The following is an 18,895-nucleotide window of genomic DNA, read 5'->3' on the forward strand; positions in this document are numbered from 1 at the left end:
AGTCCAGAAGAGTCCCCGGTGGGATCCGAGCACACAGGGGGAGTAAGCAAAGCCCATAGTCCTTGTCCTGCCTTTTACAGCAGTCATGCTGTGTTTCTGAAGGACAGTATTGTGGAAAGTGTGCTGTCGGGACACTGGTTTATGGCACAGAGGTCAAGAAAATGCCTTTCAGATCCCTTTTAAATTAGTATCCCCGAAGTTCTGAATATTCCACAGCTTCCCAATAAAACAATAGGTTTTCCCCTCCTTCCCATTTACTTATAAAATCCTTTATCTTTTCTGTGGGCAAATCTGAAATACAGATGTGGGTTTGGTGTACGTGTACAGCAGATATATACATTGGCAAAGACGATTGCACTTACAGACATCCTTTTGCCATTACAGATAAAGCAAGCTGCAAGTTTGGGGAGAAAAAGAACTACTCTGTGCTTGTGAGTTGCATATACCAGGGTTGGGTTTTTTTCACATTTTCAAATGACATAGCTAGACCAGTAAGGCTACTGAAAAAAGCTGTGTCTGTAGTTTCAGTAGAAGTTCTTCCCTATCAGTATTTGCTGCTTTTTCCAGCTCTACAACTAAACTGCATGAAGTATACTTTTCAGACCATATCAGTCTCGTTTTGATTTAGTTCATACCAAGTTCAGGAAAGAAGGGAAGTAAAACTTAGACTAAAAATGCCATGGATCAACAATATAATGGAACACATGGGAAACTTTGTTTTCAGTAATTTTAAAGATTGTTTGGGTTTGCTGCTGTATTCATTGTAGATGCTTTTTGTTATATTTTACTGGATTATGGTATTGGTTCTCCTAACTACATTTTTCTGTGAAACTGAAGAAATGCTTTCCCTCCTGGCAAAACATTTCTTTCTCTCAGGTAAAAATGATCCTGCATCACTTCATAGGCCCTTGGAGAAGCTTTTGGGAACATAAGAAGCCTGGACTCAAGTGCTGGGCTACATATTGGTTATACAAAACATTGTGAAGCCTTGCAGAGAGATTCTTTGTGGTTACCAACCGCTGTGATGAGGTTGTAGCCAAACATGAGACCATGCTGCTGGAAAGCGTTTGACATGATTTGCTGCAGAGGCGGCAGTCCCATACGAGGATGGGAAAGTTTCTTCTTCTCTGGCATATGACAGGAGTCTTAATGCTATTCACCTTGCTCCAAAGTGTAATATTTAGGTGGTTGTTTTGTTTCACGCAAATGGATTCCTGCAAATATAAGGCTGCTTTAAGGCATGCAGCTTCTGTTCAGATATGTCTGCACGGATACAGGGGACAGGTGGGAGACCGCAAGTGACCCTCACCTGGGACTGATGTTCCATTCTGCATTTTGAGCTGCAGGGCTTACTGTCAAGAAATGATTATTTAAACCAGCTTCCAAAATAGGCTTTTTTGTAATTTTCATATATCCTGTAGCTCTTCCAGGTATTTGAACAGCAAACACCTTCAGAAAACATTTACCAGAAGTAAATGATGGAGTTGCTGTCTACAGTTAGCAAAAGGTCCACCATATCAGTTATTAACTACAATAATCACAGATTGCAATGGTTCTCCAAGCCACTAGAAAGATATAATTTGCATGTGCAATGTTTTTCAGCAGCAGAATTTAAATGTGGAGGAGGAAGCTATAAGGCAGATGTATTCTCATTGAAAAGAGCAATTAGAGGGCAGCCTGTGGTCACAGCATCACGGTTGGTACAAAAAGGAGGCTGGAAGCCTGTGGTCTTCTTTCCTGTGCTGAACGCGCTGCGGTCAGCACCTGCAGCTGGAGCCCAAGATGTCATTTAAAGGCTGTGAAGCTACACATGAGCTGGGTTTGCCCGCGTTTCCAAAAGGGGCTGTTTTCTTTAATACGCTGCAAACATTTCTCTGGCTGACACAACTTATTATTACGACATGTCAGGGCTTTTATTGCATAATCTTGGCATCAGCTGCAAAAGGCAAGAGAGTGCTCCCAGAATGTATCTTCCACGGAAAAACGACGACAAAAAAAAGATAGAAGAGGCAATTCCAGCAAAACATCTGTGATGACATATTCAGCCTATTATTTTGTCAACAGTGCAAGTATTTGACGGCATAATAAAAGGATACACTTTGCTTAGCAAAAACATTAAGGGATAACAGCCAAGTTAAATAGGGTGCGATTAAAGGTTTGCTTAACCCACGGGATTCCACTTCCAGGAAAATAAAAATAGAGCCATTTTCATCCCTCCTTCCAAGTGTTATTTGTATGCTCTTGTTTGGCAGTTAAAAATCACTTTAAGAAAAGGGAGACTTTTTTTTTTGTGTTTCATACTGAAAAAAAAATATGTTCTGTAAGTTAATTATAATAGCAAGAGAATGCTGAATTGCAGAGGGGAAAACCAAGCCCACCTGGGAGAAGAGATAACAGGAGTTAATCATGTGTGAATTGCTTTGAGGGGAAAAGTGCACAATCCAGTCTAAAGCCTCACTGAAATTATTCCTGTGCACTAATTTTCTGCTTCATTTTATTGACATAATTGATGCTATACTGCAACACGTCTTGGAAATGCGCTGCAATGAGCATATTTCCTTCTGATACAGGTTTCTTTCCAAATAAATAGTGAAGAATAATTCATTACAGCATGTTTTTCACATGAAAGTTGACTTATATGTGTTTTGTGGGGTTTTTTTGTGCTGTTTCCTCTCTGCCAGCAAACAATTCTAAAATCAAGTCAGTATTGTGGTGTCTATGGCATATAAATGCCCTCGTAAGCTTGGTCTTCCCGTGGCATTCGAAAGTGTCCAGAAGAAACATTATTTCAGAGGGACACTTAGCACAGATGGTCAAGGTATCTGTAGAAGTTAGAACCATGCAAAATTTCCTGAAATATGTACAGGAGTGCATCAAGGAAAATAAACATCGCTGGGTACAAACACCAGCAATTTCTCTAGTGTCCTACTTTCTGGAAAAGACAGTATAAAAATAAAATTAAAATTGAGGCTATTCATTGTCCACTGAAGTACAATTGTTACTTGTAATTTCTGAGCAAATTTCCTCCTTGTAAAAAACCTGTGGAGAGCAGGCATGCATTCTAACTTCTACGGCAGGTTGTAGGGGCAAAGCTAAACCTTTTTTAAGGGCAGAGTTTTACAAATTGATATTTTACCTTGGTGGTGTGGGTGCTGTAGTAAATAACAAGTGACTCAGTGAAGATGACAGAATGACGTTTTTGAGTCCGCAATTAAAGTTCCAGAGTTCCTGAATGAGAGAACAAATGGGACTCTTGTCAGTAACTATATCAGATTTTGGAAAATCTCTGTTATTTATATTAGACTTTCTCTGTTTGAGGTTTTTGTAACAAGCTCAGCTGTCCCATAAAATGGAGACTAAGACTCTGTCAGAGGGCAGGGTACCCTGCAGCTGTTTCAATGAAAAACAGTGTAGATAAAGTTGTGGTTCAGTTTTCCTGTAGGCTGACAATCCAAAGATCACACCTCTTCCACTGCAAAATCAAAAGAAAGCAACATCATTAAATAAACCTTGTTTGCTGGAAGAAATTGCCATAAATTTCTCGGTTGGAAGTCCTGCATAACACCAAGGAAATCACTGCACGGGCACCTGATTTACATTTGTAGAAAGGCTGTCCTAGATGCTTTTGTCTTTTCCCTTCTCCTTTCCCTGTCTTGCATATTATTCTTCGGGAATACAGGAGAAATTATTAAAGGTGATTCATCAGATTCCTTTGGATTCCAGTTTCAAGGCAGCCTAACATACCAAAATGGCACTACAAACTCCCCCCTTATTAGCACTGTACGTGCCTTTCCTGCAAGGCTGCTTGAAAGAGACTCTCAGTTCTTTACAAAGAAAAGAACTTGAACATGTTTTAACTGAGTTTGTAATGAATTCCTTTTTATCTCTCAGATTCTCACATCTGGTTAATACAGTCCTCAATGCCGCTAGTAATGGATTCGTGCCAGTTCTGGACTTTGTGAAGCTTGAACCTGAAGGTAAACCTCCTGTCACTGGGCACCTGTGGATTCTCCTCCTGCCTATTTGTGCCCTTAATGTTGTGTGTTGCTATTCGTAGTCTTTTTTAGTCTATTTTATTTTCAGTCATGTGATGCAGTGATCCAAGTTGAGTACAGAAGAGTCTGTTGGGCTGCCAAAGCCGAAAGACAACCTACAGCAATTCTGAGTCGTGGAAGAGACATAGCAACCTTTGGGATTATTGCTTAGCAACTGCAAACACACAGAGGAGTAAAACTCACAGCCCGGCTCCGCAGCAGGTCTGAGAAATCCCTAATTCACTTTAAGATTTTTAATGGTTGAGAACAGATGGGCATATATTCAACTCCTGCTCCCTTGCAAAGCCACTTTGAAAGCAGGAGGAATAAGATCTGTTTTGATACCTGCTCCAAAGGTAAGAAAAACAGTTCTTCAAGGCTTCAGAAAGCAAAAGAGAAAGTCTTTTTATGTCTTGATTGTATTGAAAAAAAAAGATCATGTATGAAAAAGGTATTGGGCTTGTAGTGCCTGGTGAGATAAACTTGCTCTGGGAAGCACATTAGGGAAAGGCAAAACTATTTCTGAGCGACAGAGCATCAAAGAGTTTGGACTTGGTTTGTAGCTTGAACATCTCCAAAATATTTGCCTAGACAAACTTTAGTGTTTCCTGGTCCTATCCCACCTATCAAAATCCTCTAAAGAAATAACAATAAAACCATAAAAATCATATTTATGAGCAGATTTGGATTTTGTGCAGAAAAAGGAGAGATAATATTTTTTTGTACCTGCAGGGATTCCAGCAAGAACATTTCTCTCGTGGAAAAGGAGCCAGGGAAGTGGCATCCTACTAAATAATGAAAAGCTTACCTTGCTTTCAGCCTGAGCAAAGGCTTACAAGAAACTTTATATCACATTTCAAATTTCCTGGGTGTTTCTAAAGCTCGTTTCTGCGCACCATGCTTGCTGTTATTTGGACAATTCCCTCCACCTGGGAATGTCGTAGCCCATTATGTCTCTATGTATTATGGGCCAAGTTCTCAACTAATGTAAATCAGCACTGAAGTTTATGAGCCAATGGTGTCTTATACAAACTGTAGGTGTGTCCCTGTAACCCTCAGCAAATTCCAAGTTTCAGTGCCTGATCCTAGCACCCCTGTGTTGTTTATTTCAACAGTTACACTCTGTTTGTATGTTCTTCTATACCCTCTTAGTCTTGTTTATCTGCCCTCCACTGAAGCAGTGGGCACAGTTCTCTGTGCTCTGCTTCCAGTCTTGGAGTTTTGCAAATACCGTGGAATGAGGTAGAACAGTCACACTGAGTTGGTTTGGTTTTGTTTTGTTCAGAGGCATAGACATGCTTTATAAACATTTACTAACCCTCAAAGTCATCCTTACAAATGGTTGAGAGCACTGCAGAAAAGAGATTCGTAATCGTCAGAATCAGCCGCCTCATAAAGCAGAGTGCAGTTGTCACTTGAACATTGCACAGAAACTGCAGAGCGGTTTCATAAAGGATGTTAAAAAATAACATAAGTCTTTGAAACTGCGAGAGCAGTTTATTTTGGCACAACAAAACCAGCTGATTTGGAATGTGACGACCACATTTGGTTAACACCCTGCTTTGAACCAGAGCGAGTCTGGTTTTACAGCTTATTGAAAGAACCTCACCTAAGCAAGGAACAGTTTGAGAGAGTTGACAGATTTCCCTTTCTGCCATTATAAATCTGGTCTTCTTTACAGCTCGTGTCCATCAGTGGCAAAACCAGGTGCCATCCTAAAACCTTCTCTGTGGGTCAGGCAGGCAGCTTGATCCGTAAATTCATCTCCCCAGCAGGTAATCGTCTTTGAAAACCCATTTCCAGAAGATACCAAAAGCCCATCGAGAAAACAGACATAGAAATTTAGTGCTGTGAAGCATCCTACTTAGCCAGGCACTGTTTGGGCTCTAACAATGGTTATGAGCCAGAAGGTCACCGTATCGGTAATTACATTTGGGTGCCAGGAGGGCTGTAGATCACATTTATGTGTTTCCTGGAAGGCTGAACTCCCTTTAGAACTACAAATGCTTAAACACGAAAAGCAAAACATATCAAAAGTGGAGTGATTGCTATGGATACTGGTGGGCCTTAGCAAACAGAACTTTTAAATAAGAGCTTGAAAAGAATAGCATGGCAGCAAGTTGTGGAGTTTCATCTCTAGTTTGGAAAGGCGTTAGGTTTGCTCTATTAATATCAGTCTTCCTTTGCTGTTGTTTGACACTGAGGTGGGTTTTGCAGCCCGTTGGTGATTTTTCATGCTTTGAATCCAGCAGTTTGGCAACATTCTGCTCCCTGCTGTGTGTCAAAGTCCCGTTGCCGAGGGTTGTGTGTGTGGACAAATAGCACTAGTTGCAAACTGTACATTGTAAGCAACTCAGTTTCTTCCTGGTATTTCACAGAATGAACATTCTGAGGAGAAAACAGCGGAGTGTGGGCAGTTGTAAAGGGAGATACCTGCAGCTCTCTGCAGGTCTTTCACACAATAATCTACAAGATTAAGTGCTTGTGAACAGTTTAATTACAGAGCTCATGAACTCTGGCTCTGCTGACCCACACACCCGTGTCCTTATTACCTTAACAAAGTGTCCAGAGGAAAAAATAGTTGCCAAAGTTGAACTTAAGTGGTCTTTGGGACAAGCTTCCTCAATGTTTTTCACAGCTACAAAAAACAGATGAAGCAGAAGGCGACATGTAGAGAAATCTTGCTCCTAGGCAGCTGGTATGTTCCATTACTTGCTTCCTTTGTCTCGTATCCACGGGATTTCCTGGAGGCATGGAATGGGACCTACGCAGAAATAATGGCACTAGGGGTAAGAGGAATCCACTGGTTAAAACTGGGGGACAGGACTTCCCAGCACTGTTCACCGCTTGGTTTCTGAGTCTCTAAGTGACCTGGAATTAATCACTTCTGTGTCTCGGTTTCTTCTCCCGTAAGAAAGGAACACGCTTATTTAGTTGCTCTGTCTCCAAGGACTGTTGTGATACATAATTAATCTTTATAAATCATTTACTGATCTTTGAAGTAAAGGGGCTGTATTTATTTAAGAGTACAAAGCAGCAGTAACAGAATAAAAAACAAACATAGAAAAAGAATATTATTTAATTCCTAACAATAGACTTTCTTCCTGTGTCATCTGGTGGGACACTGCTGCATCTTTTGGCATTACATAACACGCTGCTTTTGTTCCATGTCCCAGTGACTGAAGTATGGCTGCTCCGCCAGAAGCAGCTGCCCAGGCTGCAGATCTAAAACATCCTGGACTTGGAGGTGAGAATCTGATTGCCACAGAAACGACAAGAAAGGAGCGGAATGACGAGCTGCCCTGTCTTAGTAATTTTGCTCCGTGGAAAGAGTAGTACAGCAGAGGTGTCTGAGTCTGCAAGAGAGAAAGGTGAAGACGATTCGCGCACAAAAGGTGGAAGAAGAAAAGGTAAAGAAAAGCGAACCCTGTGACTGGCTGACCAAAGAGTGGTTCAGTGTAGAGAAAGAGTCACTAGATACTCGCATCTATTTGCTTGAAAAACTCCTACCTACATTAATCCCAGGAGTGGAAAAACTCTTAATGGAAGTGGAAAGAAAGAATGTGCTTGCACCAGACAAAGAACCAACCAAATTTAACCCCATTACTTTTCTTGGAGAATATCTGGTGAGACACAACCCTCAGTACAGTATTTCTACAAAACCAGGCCCGTACCTGAGAGGAATGAAAGCGGCCACGGAGGAGCTAAAAACTGAGATACCAGGCACTACATCAGAGAGGTGAGAGAGTTGAAGGTGTAGTTGGTCACAAGACCAAAGCTGGTGTCTCTGTTTTACAAAAGGGTGGTGTGACTGCGGCCTGGCTGCAAAGTGTCGAACAAAACGAAGCTGCTGGAGTGCGCTGCCAGGGGTGGTGGTTGTCTCTCATAAAAACTTGGGAAGCAAGACGAGTGCCAGAGCATGACACACAAAATGAAACACTAGTTATTCCTGTCTAAGGCAATATTCTCCCCTTCACAGGTATATGATTCCTTTGTAGACTCTATCTTAATTACATGTGTGGAATGCAAACTGCTTTCAAACCAGTCTAGGTTAGTGACAGCAGTTCTTTAGGTGTTAGTATCAGAGGTCTATGGACTCCTCAGAGCATTTCTTTTATATTCTTCCAAATTTAAGAAAAAGATAACCTTTCTTCCTCCTTCAGGATGATTCCTCTTGACCAACAAGAATATTGTCCTGGCATATTGTAGAAATGCCTTCTCCTAGGATTTTTACTTGGGCTTTTCCTTCAGATTCTTTTTTCCCTTTAAAGTAGAAACTGTTCTGTGGGGGTTTATGTTGCTATGTATTCTAGGCTGCTTGCTGCAGTATGATTTTTAATAAATATTGGAATAGGCCTCTGTGGCATCTTACAGTATGACAGGGTTAGAATGCGAGTGCATTAGGTGAACAGTAATGCTTTTATTTTCATTGCTCTATTCAGAAAAATATAGAAGTGAACATTTGTGTTTAAAGATGACCCAGAGGTGATTGTGAATGATGTCAGAGTTACTCATTCTCTACTAGATCACTTTATTCTGTACCCGTGTTTGTAGAATAATGACTTCCGTTTGAATGGCTGCCTCTTCTATTTGCATAACTAGTACGTACAGCTTGAAAATTGGTTTCAGGGTTTCAGTGTCAGGAATTAGGGAAGTAAAATGTTGACATGTCTTATGCATAAACTCTAAATGAAGATAATAGAGTTCTCAGTATTAAAATGAATAAAAGAATATGTTAAATCTCTCTCTACTGCTCTGAGTTTCTGTCTCTACGTTTCTAGTCCACATACTGTTACAGTTCATAGGAACATGCTTTGTGTGAATACAAATAAAGCAGTGTGGTAAGTGAATTCATACAGTCACTTACCCCCTTTTTGCCCACAGATAAAAATAATTATAACTGATTGCGATCAGTCTGTAAGAGCTTCAGCTTTTTGATTTTTTTTCATGAGGAGACATACAATAGTATAACCAAAGCTGTTAAAGGACTTTTGGCTTTATTTTTTAAATAGTGGCCCACAAATGATCTGAGGAGATATCTTCTTTTTCAGTGAGCTTTCGCTCAAGCACAGACTGTTCTGGGAGGGTGTTTAGGATGCCAGCCTTGCCAGGCTTTTGTTTTGGAGACTGTTTCATCATTCTTATTCCTTCACAGAGGGACTCCTGGATGCAGGAAGTCAGAACTATACCTCGTTTTTATTTTGCAAAAGAAATGGGATTAAAATACATAAAATTCCCTGGGGGCTTGCGTTGGTTTTTTATTTGGTTTTGGGTTTGGGTTGATTTTCTTTCTGCTAAAATACTCTTGGTTTTCATTGTGAATCAGAGCTTGTTTCTGGAGAGGTCAGATTTTCCTGTAGAGTGCAAAGTGGTGGCTACCAGTGACATGGTATCTTGGCGCTGGCTGTTAAGTCCATGTTTACATCTGCAGACAGGTTCTCAATTTGTAGCTATCAGAGCTGATGCAAAGGAAGCGACTACCAAGACTTGTAGAAATCAATCTCTCCGAAGACAGCGCTGCCACGGGGCTTTACGTAGCCATAGCTGTAGCAGCGTTTGCATGTCCGCTGGTCGTAGTATCATGGGATTTGCGTTCACGGCAGCTCAGGATTTACATATTTGTGATGGCTGTATTGTGGGATTTGCATAGAATTCTTAAACCGCAGCAGCACACGGGGTTTTACTGACACCGCGTAGCACTGAGGCTCTGATGTGAGTCACTGGCTTTCTAAACACGAAAAAAAAAAATGTTACAAAAGAAATGTTGGTCTCTGCTCAAAATCTTGCACCTAAGCACCAGAAAGCTGGGCAGTAAAATTCTGGCTCAGGTGAAGCTCTCAGGAACCTTGACATTACCTTCAGGAAAGGCAGGATTTCACTACAGGCTCGTATCTAAAGCTTACCCATCCTGGGGGAGCTCTCTCAGCTTCAGCCTCCCACTTGCCCGGGAGCCAAGGCACACAGGAGAGCAGAAGGGAGAAATCCCTTTTCCAGATGGATCGATACCTGACACGGAGGCTCTATTTGTCCGGGATGGTAGCCCTTCAGTCTGAGTCACCCATCCTCGTGTGGGAGGGAGGCGGCCCTTTTCCTGAAGAAACATGTTTCATTCTGCAGGGAGAAGTCACCCTCGCTGCCATCTCATCTCTTCTGGAAGCGTCTGATACTGAAAAGATCTCGCTTTGAAACAGGTGCCCAGCGCTGCTCTGGCCTGTTTTGCCTTTATTGCCTAAGAGCAAACATTTTGTCCCCCACCAGGGACACCAGGCAAAGGACGTAGCTGCCCAGTCTTTTAGGACCCTAGAACTAAAGCCGAGCGCAGGTGCCACACACGATGATGCTTGTGCAGGGCACAGCCCATGTGAACCACCGGGGCACCTTGGCAATGGCTTTAGCTCTGCTTCCAGCCTGCAGACGGTGCCTGAGGAGAAGCTGCAGCCAGAAAGGGTCTGGTTTTCTCTTTCTGTCTGTAGCACGCCTTGGAGAAAATTCAGTTACTACCTGCCACATTCCTCCTCTTGCTGTGTCGGTGAAGGGATCAGAAGATGGGAAATTGTTTCACCCATCCTCTGCTCTCAAAGTGCTGGAGGGAACTGCCTCAGCAGGCACCTGTGCAATGCCCTCGATTGATTAAGGAACCCAATTATTCATTAAGAAACCTCTGTGATAAGTGGCTGTGAAGAACAAGCACCTAGTGATAAAGCTGGCTGTGAACAAACTGTTGCTGAAACGTGCTAAACAAACCTTTGTATTCATTAAAGAAAATAAAATCGATGCAAAGAAAAGGGAAGAGGAAAAGGAGGTACCTTTAATCCAAGCTTACAAACTGTATGTTCAAAATGAGGGAGAGGTTGATTTATTATCCCTGTCCTGAGGCAGTAAGGACTTTATTGTGTGAGACTTAAGAAATTTCATTGAACGTTGTTCTTTGCCAGTGAAGGGCTCACGTGAGATGGTACTCAGGCTTTGAGACAAATGCATACTGAGGCAATTTTGTTGGTAAATCAAGTGCAGCAAGATTAGGCACCTCTCTTCTTGCTGAAATTGAAAGGAAATTGAGGGACATCTGCACAATGAATGATTAATGCCATTATAAATGTGAAGGTAAAATTTATCACTGTTGAAACTACACAAACTAGGAGAGCTGTACAGACGATTTCCCCTTAAAATGTCTATCGTATAGTCTACAAGAGGCTGACACTCAGCGGTTATTTCTTCAGATTCATAGTTAGATTTCAGGGATGGTACATGTCAGAATAAAAATACTCTCATCTCCTTGGAGGTGCCCTCTGAAAACACAAATTACTGATATCTAGTCCAATAGTCATACTAGTAATTTTGTGCCTCAAATATATTTCTTGGGAAAAAAATCTGCTTTCACTAGAAGGACAAGAATTTCAGTAAGAAGCTACTTCTTTTCCTTTTGTTTAATCTTAAATACATTTATGACGGTATCTTTCTAAACCACATTCCCATGTCCTACAGGCTGGCCAGGATGAAGGTTGAGGCGGAGAACAAATGTAAGGACAGGGAGCAGGTGGAGAATATCACGGCTCAGGTGAAGGAGATGAGAAAGGAGGCGCTGGCGATTCAGTTCAAAGAGTGGACAGTGGACGACAGTGGCAGAATACCACTTGCGCAGGTAACTGGGGATGATCCGTATTAACACACCGCTGTGATTGTTCCAGACAGGAGGAAAAGGAAGACTGTGACAGTGCTGTCTGCCCTGGCACGGCAGCACGGAGCACCCGGGGTGGGTGATGGCTCTGACGTCCCTTGGGGACAGGGTGCAGGGCGCTGTCTACCACTTTGTTCACCAAGCCCTGATTCCCCTGAGCACGTGGAAGGTTTGCGGTGTGTTCTCCACAGAGGTCGAGGGAAGCTAAATGCCCTGTAAGGGACTCACCGACACTCCTGAGGTTGTGGGATACATACCCCATCCCTGGATGTCCTTCTCTGCAGCTGGTTATCCCTCAGAATGCCTTTAAAAAGGTCCAGATCAGCCAGTCCTGGTCTCCTGTGGGCTCCATTAAGTCTTCTTTCTACCCCTGTGACTCATACGCTCATAAAAGATGAGATTTGCAGTAATTGCAATGCATCTCTTGGTACAAGCATCTTTCTTATAAGTCATAAAAGGCCCCTCAAAATTGCCCCGTGGTTACACACAGCACAGCCCAAGTTTAACTGGGCCAGCCTATGGGTAGTAAGAAGTATGGCTGGCCCATACCACTGATTATTGCAGGTGATTTATTTTAGTAATTACCTACTGTTGTCTGCATTAAACAGGCCTTTGACTATTACCTTGATTTGTAGGTTCAGAGTGCCCTGAGCTCGTTTCTGGATGTCATTGCATTTGCTCCCATAGATGTGACACAGGGTAAGTTTTTGATGTGTCTCCTTCAGTTTTATTTCTGTGGTCTGAACTCTGATGCAAACTGAGCAAACAGCAAATGGATTTGCTAACAGAGGAAAAATCTCTAAGGGCAGTTACACCAGTTAGCAGATGAGCTACAAATCTTCTGATGGATTGGAAAGAGACTGAACCACGATGTAGTTCATTAATATCATCGAGGGAAACGCTGACACTCAGCATTCTCCACCAAACAGCCCATCTTGTCCTGCCATTCCTTCCGCCGGTCGCAGGCATGCCCGTGACACACAGCACAAGGGCTGGGCACCAGAGCACTTGGCACAGAAAGGTTTCCATAATTCCTATCCGCTTCATATAGCTTACACTTGACCTCTTCAAATAATGATAATTGAATAGATAGAGCTGGGGACACTGAAGCGGTAACACAGAGTCTGCTGCCAGCCCTTTGCATCGAGAGCCTAATGATCGTTAATAACAACAAACCTGCCTTCGCTGGGCGGTGGGATGGTAAGTAGGGAGCTCCCGAGTGCGTTTCCACTCGCGGCTGGAGTCCTCTGTCTCGGGCTTGCCCTTGCACAGCCCTTTCCACATTACAGGATTGTTCCTCTGAGTAATCATCCTCTACTGGGAGTACGTTGTGCGAATGCCAAACACAGCCCTTGTTCTCCTGCTCTGGGTCTCCCGTGTGAACAGACACTGGGGTGTGAGAGTGAGAAGGAAGTTTCTCTCCAGATGCTGGAGGTGCTTTATAACCTAGTTCACTAATAGTGTGCCTCCATTCCTTAATTTATTTCATTTAACAGCATCCAACGTACATTAACAGAATATTAAGCTTTGTTTTATAGTTTAATAAAGATAATGTACGGTTTAGGAATGTCTTGCCCAACACAAGATAAATGTATTCTATGATGAATTTTGTCATTACTCTTGATATATTGTAGAAGAAAGAGCAGGAAAATAATCCCAACAGAAATAGCATGTCTGTACTCAGAGACCTCATTCAGAAATGTGTGTAGACATTTGGCAGCCCAGAAGCTAACCAAAGAATAGTTTTGAATATCATAATAATAAAAATATTCTCTCAGAGCTTGCTGGGGAAACTACTACAATTTTCAGATTCCACCCTTACAAAGCAGAACCCACGTCCCCAGAATTTTAAGGCAGTTTTATCTGTTGGTTAAATCAAAAATCATTTCTCCCCTCATATAATTAGTTTTAAGTACTGTTAAAATCATTGCAACTTGCACCAAGAATAAATATGACCATCAAGTTCTGAATAGATTCTCAGCAAGAGAAATATGTAAGAATTAGATTTAGATAGCCCTTGCACAGTCAGATGCTTCAGCTGCTGTGTAGGATAACCACAAATAAATGTAATCCAGCATGAGAAGAAAGTGAATGTAACAACAGTGTACAAAACCACGTGTACGGCGTGCCAAACGGCAACTGTTTGCTTTCTAAACCAATATGCTTTCATTTTTTACTAGCAATCTACAACACGAAGCTGGAAGACATAGACACATTGGAAAAAAAAGTAAACATAGATGAATTTACAGAGGTGAGATGTGAAGTAAGAGCATCCGCTTCAGAACATGATGTTTATCACAAAGTAGTAGCATTTCCCTGGGAACAGCTGAGTAAGTGAAGGGCTTCCATTCTGCAGCATCCCAGGTAACTGACTGCACCACTGAATCATCTCAGGACCTTTGAATGTGTCGGGCTGGAAGGGACCTTTAAAGATCACCTAGTGCCACCCCTCTGCAGTGAGCGGGGACATCCCTAACCAGATCAGATTGCCCAGAGCCCCATCAAGCCTATGACAGGTGAAACTATACTTACCGAACAACTCTGCGGGCCAAGACTTTGCCAGTCATTTCTGCCTACAACAGAGCTTACTTTGATGGCTGCGTAATTAAACCTGTGAAAAGGGATGGTTAGAACAGAAATAACGACAGACCCTCAATTGCAGCAGTGCTGGTGGGTGCTGTTACAATAATTAAAAGCAGAGTAGAAAGCAGCTGTGCAGAGACTAATTTCAAGCAACCATGTGTGATTTTTGTGCCGTCTTCACTCTCCAGAGACTCATATTTTGGTACTTTGCACAGAGATGCATTTTGATGATAACTTGTTGAAGGCTTTTTTAGGCACGAAATGAGGTATTTTTAAATTTAACCTCAGAATAATCGCATTTAATTAAGAAAACTATTGCGGATAATGGGAGCCCAGAGAATTGCTTTTGTCACTGAAATGAAGCATCAATCCATAACCCCTATGGAACGTGTATAAGCACTGAATGAATTAATGCTCCATTAGCATTAGAAAAAAGTTTAAAAATATATTTTGTGTACTCTTTATCTTAACTCAAAGACGTGACAACAGAGATCAGAAGTACAGAAGGCATGGACTGTCGAGCTGTCTGATGTACCAGCCAGCGCAACGTTGTTCTCCGAACGCATTCTCTGATGCTTCTTCCAGCCCCATTTTAATTGAATCAAATGACGAGGCTTTCATCACTTCCCTGGGGAACTGTTCCATAATCACAGGCCTCGCTCGCGGGACAGGGCTGCTCCTAATCCTCTGATACAATTTACCTTTGTTCATCCGTTTGCATCATCCACCAAGACCAGAAAGAGAGACGATCTTTCTCCACACTGGTCTTGGCTCTTTCACATGTGGAAAGCATTGCTTTTTAATGGATCTTAAAATTAAATGGCACTTTTTTTTTCTTCCTTGAATTCAATGCCGCTTTGGGTTACTTAAAAGCTGTCAGAAACTCAGCAGGGAGACCTCACACATTGTTGCTGTTGGGTTTTAAGGTTTTTTTCAGACATGCAAAACAGTAGCTGTTGTATTTTTACATCCCTCGTGAACAAGCTTGTGGAGTCTTTTATATTAAAACCACTGAAATCCCAGAGACCAGCCCTATTAAGTTTATTTCCGAGGCTTTACACTCTAACATGCAGAACCCCCAGCAGACTGACACAAAGCTGTTGACACCAGGGGAATTACTCCCATTGCCTTTGTCAGGTCAGAATCAGGCTTTGAAAGTGAGATTTTCCACGACTGCATGTGGCTCACGCGATTTCTACAGAGATCGGTAGGAACAAAACGCAAAGATCCATTGTTATTGATGATAACGTCTTCACAAACTACAGCGAGGTCTCATGCTGGATAGCAAGAAGGAAGTGTGCCAGCTTTCTTCTGATGGGCGTCAAAATCTCTTGGTTAATAATAAATAAATGTACATTTATTATGTGTACAGTACTTTACGCAGTGGAGTGCTTTACACACATCAGCTAAGAAAAGTTTATGCCTCTACGATAGTTCCTCCTGCCCCAACAGCCGAACATACGCTTCTAAAAAATTTTTCTGTGAGACTGTTAGCCAGCAGTATGAATACACAAGCCTTTGGATGTGTCACCGAGATGACACACCACAAAACAAGCTGCTTGTCCGGCCTGCCTCCTCCCAACTTCTGTCATCCTTAAGGCTCATCTGTCACAGGGCTCCGGGTTGTACGAGTTCCAGAAAGCTCGTAGATACATGTAGCCCCAGCTCTGCCACCCTCTCTCCAGCCCACCTACATCCTCTCTTTGTGCGCTGAAATGCAGAATAAACACACGTTGCGTCAGAGCAGCTTCTTCTTTCCTACCAGCCACTCCTCAGGCCGTCGGCTGCGGCTTTTCTGCTCTTCCTCTTCTCCACTTGTCCCATGTATTTGGAAATTACGCAATATAGACATGAATAATAATAACATATATCAATATTTCAGTTTGTTAATGCCTATGCGGCATTTCAGCAAGTCCAAGGTGTTCTAGCACTTTTGTCGGGTATCCATACTCTGAAGATGGGATAATGGGAAACATTCTGTGTTTTGGAAGTTCCTGCTTTTAGCCGTGTCGGCTCCCTGTTACTGTGGCTGCCTCAGGAACCTGCTACAGTAATTCAGCACAGGCTTTGGGATTGTGGTTTGTTCGGATGGCCGTTATTATTTATGTCATGCACACCACATTTTCAGAACCATATTGCTTTTGCTCATAAAAACCACATGGCTATAAATCCAAAGTGTTAAAGTGTCTCCAAGGCTAGAATTTAAAATAGATCTTGAGTCAGTAGTATTCCCCGTGTCAGAGGACTCAGGTGACAGCAGGCTTATTTTCAAAAAGGTTCATTCTTTTTTTCATTGTGTCCACACTGGTTCTCTAAACACTGAAATTATGGGAAATGGTCGTTTTGTGGCATTAGGGAGCTGAGTGACTGTCAGTTCTGCAAAAACTAATGGCTCCAAATGCCTCCTTGGGAGTAAAGTCAGGAATACTAAATGCTGCAGAAAACCATGGAGAACTTCTATCCTCTCTGAGATAACTCAAGCAATGACATTTCACAAGAGGGATTCTGATCCAGCATTTCTGAACCACTGAACATGATAAGTGACCTCTGAGCCAGGAGAGGAACTGTTGGAGATGCGTTTGTGCGGTGCCTGATGCAGCCCACAGAATATCGCTGCTTCTGAAAGAAAGAACACAGCAGGCAGCAAGCCTGCGTTGGGTTAGTGGATTAAAACACAGATTCCTATATATCTCATTGCATGCAATAGATTTGTAGGAGTTCAAATAAAGGTGAAAATACTTAAAGACAGCTAACCATTTACACTGCCGCTTTCTCTCCGTAGTATGTCCATTCCTACACTGAACAGTTTTCAGACGACATGTTCCAAGAAATCCTGAAGCATCTCTGTCAGTGCGCCGGCGACTTCCGAGAAGCAGTAAGACGTGATATGTGGAGGCAGATGTTTATCGGTCTCTTCCTAGACTGTGATTATGGGAAGGTAGGCAAGGCAGCTCTCCACCGAGTTGCAAGAGGGTGATGTTTCCAGTTTGGTATTTCTCTGGGTCACTGCTCTCCTTTTATTCTTTATGACTCTAGATACGCTCTTTGTGCTTATTCAGCATTATTTCAGAGGACAATAGCTGCTCCATTGTCTTCAAATTCGTAGTTCTTAGACACAGAAACAGCAAAAGCCTATAAGTTGATGGCTAATTAGAAACTGAACGACCCAGTGTGATGACTTGGGGCTGAAGTCTGATGATTCTGGAGAAGAAATTAACCCTGGTCTTTACTGTTCCTGGTCATCAGCTGTTCCCACAGCACATCTGGGATGTTTGGGTGCTAATTTGTCTATTCAGCTGTATTTCAGCAAAGATAACCCGATATAGATTAACCTTAAGAAATGTGCACATTACTATAATAGTAATGTATATTGCACTGATTATGTTGCATTAATTTATACACCTTTAGGGTTTCTATGAATAAATTTCACAGTTTAAATATAAAATGCAAAATAATCTATCTTTACAACCTCTCTGAGAAAAGTACTGTGAACTTCAGCTACACTTTATGGACAGGAAATTAAAATACAGTAAATCAGTTACAGAGCTCGAAATGGAGCTCAGAAGCCATAATTTGGTTTTCAGCAGCTTTAAACTCTGTCATCCTCTGAATACACCTGTATCCTCATTAAAAAAAATGCACACACACAAAAAACCAAACCAAACCAAAAACTCCTCCCAAAACAACCAACAACTTAGACTTATTAGAAAACCAGTAAATAGTAGGAGCTGGAGAATCAACGCCATAAGGTATTGCTAAAAACTTGGGCTTCATCCCAAAAGTATAGCACTTGTGAGGAGCAGCCTCATTAGACAATTGCTGGCTCCTACACAGCAAATGGTGGCCATAATCTTACAGTTTGCTTCCCTACATAAATTATATATTCCACCCAGCACTCCTCTAGTGATGTTTACAGCGTGCCTACCCAGAATGAACCGTGCCCTACAATGTCATGCTAATAATGTCATTGCCACTAAGAGAATGGAATTACAGAGCACGTTTCAACAGCAGTGGTGTGGTTTAGAGAATAGCAGGCGAGCTGCTGTTTCAGGGATGAGGACAGAAATGTCTCTACTTCTTAGCTAGAAGGCATTTCATTCTCCTACTCCTGTCAAGAAGAGCTATAATGGATCCTCCTGGGTAGAGTAATATCGAAAGCTGAGTCCTATCCATGCATTTTGAAAAGATCCCTTCTCCCTCTTTCATGTTTTAATGTGACTTTCTTCCTGTTATTTCTGTGGCAGCAATCACCATCTCCATGCTACTAATCCCAGTGGAATCTCAGAGGCAAAGAGCCAAAAATACTAGCACAACATAACAAGAGTGAGCAGCTATCAGCACAGATGCCATCGCTGCTCCCCCAAAAAGGATCAGAGCCCCAAACTGGTCACTGTTTGTAGCCTCTGAGGTAGCCTTGCTCTGCAAGCTGAGTTCACTAAACTCTAGCCTGGACCATGCAGTTCTAAACCTGACCTGGTTTCTTTTGTTTAGCTCTAATAAGCCCTGCCATGCTGTACCCACAGAGAAGATAAAAGATGCAAACTAACCCAAGGACTTCTACCACTGAATGGGACCATTACCTGTAGCACTCATTCTGCAA

At 42.2% G+C, this 18,895-nt stretch overlaps 1 protein-coding gene across 1 annotated transcript in view; it reads left to right on the plus strand.

Moving 5' to 3' along the window:
* Positions 1-7,220: 7,220 nt before the first annotated feature.
* Positions 7,221-18,895, plus strand: part of EFCAB5 (EF-hand calcium binding domain 5) — a 29,096-nt gene continuing 17,421 nt past the window's right edge. Inside the window, 6 exon segments of the mRNA XM_009877140.1 lie at positions 7,221-7,365; positions 7,368-7,773; positions 11,520-11,676; positions 12,348-12,411; positions 13,893-13,963; positions 17,078-17,233. Coding sequence (XP_009875442.1) covers positions 7,221-7,365; positions 7,368-7,773; positions 11,520-11,676; positions 12,348-12,411; positions 13,893-13,963; positions 17,078-17,233 — 999 coding nt within the window.

This window comes from Apaloderma vittatum, unplaced genomic scaffold, assembly GCF_000703405.1.
Source record: "Apaloderma vittatum isolate BGI_N311 unplaced genomic scaffold, ASM70340v1 scaffold9569, whole genome shotgun sequence".
NCBI classification, from domain to species: domain Eukaryota; kingdom Metazoa; phylum Chordata; class Aves; order Trogoniformes; family Trogonidae; genus Apaloderma; species Apaloderma vittatum.